A 1,539-nucleotide genomic window follows, 5' to 3' on the forward strand; every position below is an offset into this window, starting at 1 on the left:
TCGCTTCCACCTTGAGGCCGGATTGTCCCGACCTGTCTCTGCAGCGGCCCTGGGCCTGGAGACTTCTGTGGCTGGCTCTTGGGTACTAAGGCAACTGTCCCCTCAGGGTAGCGACACAGAGGTCACAGAGAAATGTACCCTGGAGCTGCAGGCGCTCGGATCCACAGGCCCCGTCCCGTCCCAGCAAATCTGAACGGTTACCTAGCTGACATGTGCCAGATCCCGCCTCCGCATTTAAACTTTTTTTAATTTTTAAAAAATCTTTTTCTTATTTTTGAGAGACAGACAGAGCACCAGCAGGGGAGGGGTAGAGAGAGGAAGGAAGAGACAGGCTCTGAAGCAGGCTCTAGGCTCCGAGCTGTCAGCACAGATCCCCATGCCGGGCTCGAACTCACGATCATGACCTGAGGCGAAGTCGCTTGCTGGACCCGACTGAGCCCCCCAGGCGCCCTCCGAAGTCTATTTAATCAGAGTTCTGGATGTTCCCAACAGAAAGGCTCACTCGTTCCTGGGGGCAGCTGGTATTGATGTTCTAACGTGTGCCAGGCATGGTCAAGGGGGCGTGAGAAATAAAATCAGACCTGCTCCCCTCTCGCCTAGAGCCGAGCGCACCTTCCCTGCGCCACGCCCCTCCTGGAGCTGTGTCACTCTTGTGCCCAGCCGTTCTCCAAGGTCAGATGCTCCTCCCAGCGACCTCCCAGCCCATCAGAGGCCCCCCTCAGACTTCCTCCAGAGGCCTGACTGATTACCTGCCTGGCCCTCTTGCTGAACTTGACCCGTTGGAGCCCAGATGCTCCTCTCGCCCAAGGTCCCAACACCAGTGGCAGAGTGTGGCCCAACGCCAGCAAGTTTGATTCCAGAATCTGCCTGTTTAACCACGGAGGAGATCGTTCTCTGAGCGGCCTTGTGAGAACGCCCGAGGCGAAATACAAGTGTCTCCTGAAGGCCAAGGCCGCTGGCTCCTTCTCAAGCTGTCTCACAGGGTGGCCGGGCTGGGGCGCCTATCCCATTCTGGTGACCTATCCTTTCTTTTGACGCAGCAGCCCTTTCACTGCGGCCAGAGAAGGCTGGAGGCCGCCTGGCAGTGTGAGGACGCGGCACTCCTGGGCTGACGCGTGGGATGGAGACGGAAACCGCACTTCCAAGTTGTCGTACCTCTCCGGTTGTCCTCTGTGTGGACCCCCTGCAAAAGCACACCCAGTTACAGAGGTGGGTGAGGGGAGCCTGGGGGGCGGGGGCGCTGCCATGGCCCGAGCACAGCGAGTCTTTTGCTTATTTGGCTCCAAGCTTGAACCTGACTCCCTGCACAGAACCGATTAAAGAGCCCCTGCACTGGGGCACCTGGGTGGCTCAGTCAGTTGAGGCTCCAACTTTGGCTCAGGTCAGATCTTACATTTATGGGTTCAAGCCCCGCGTCAGGCTCTGTGCTGACAGCTAGCTCAGAGCCTGGAGCCTGCCTCCGGTTTTGTGTCTCCTTCTCTCCCTGCCCCTCCCCTTCTCATGCTCTGTCTCTCTCTGTATCAAAAATAAATTTAAAAA

At 57.7% G+C, this 1,539-nt stretch overlaps 1 protein-coding gene across 1 annotated transcript in view; it reads right to left on the minus strand.

The window, feature by feature from the left end:
• XYLB (xylulokinase) overlaps window positions 1-1,539 on the minus strand; it is a 52,590-nt gene that overhangs the window by 42,530 nt on the left and 8,521 nt on the right. Inside the window, exon 2 of the mRNA XM_029938790.1 lies at window positions 1,053-1,183. Coding sequence (XP_029794650.1) covers window positions 1,053-1,183 — 131 coding nt within the window. The remainder of the gene's footprint in view (window positions 1-1,052; window positions 1,184-1,539) is intronic.

The sequence above is a fragment of the Suricata suricatta genome, chromosome 5 (genome assembly GCF_006229205.1).
Source record: "Suricata suricatta isolate VVHF042 chromosome 5, meerkat_22Aug2017_6uvM2_HiC, whole genome shotgun sequence".
Lineage (NCBI taxonomy): Eukaryota > Metazoa > Chordata > Mammalia > Carnivora > Herpestidae > Suricata > Suricata suricatta.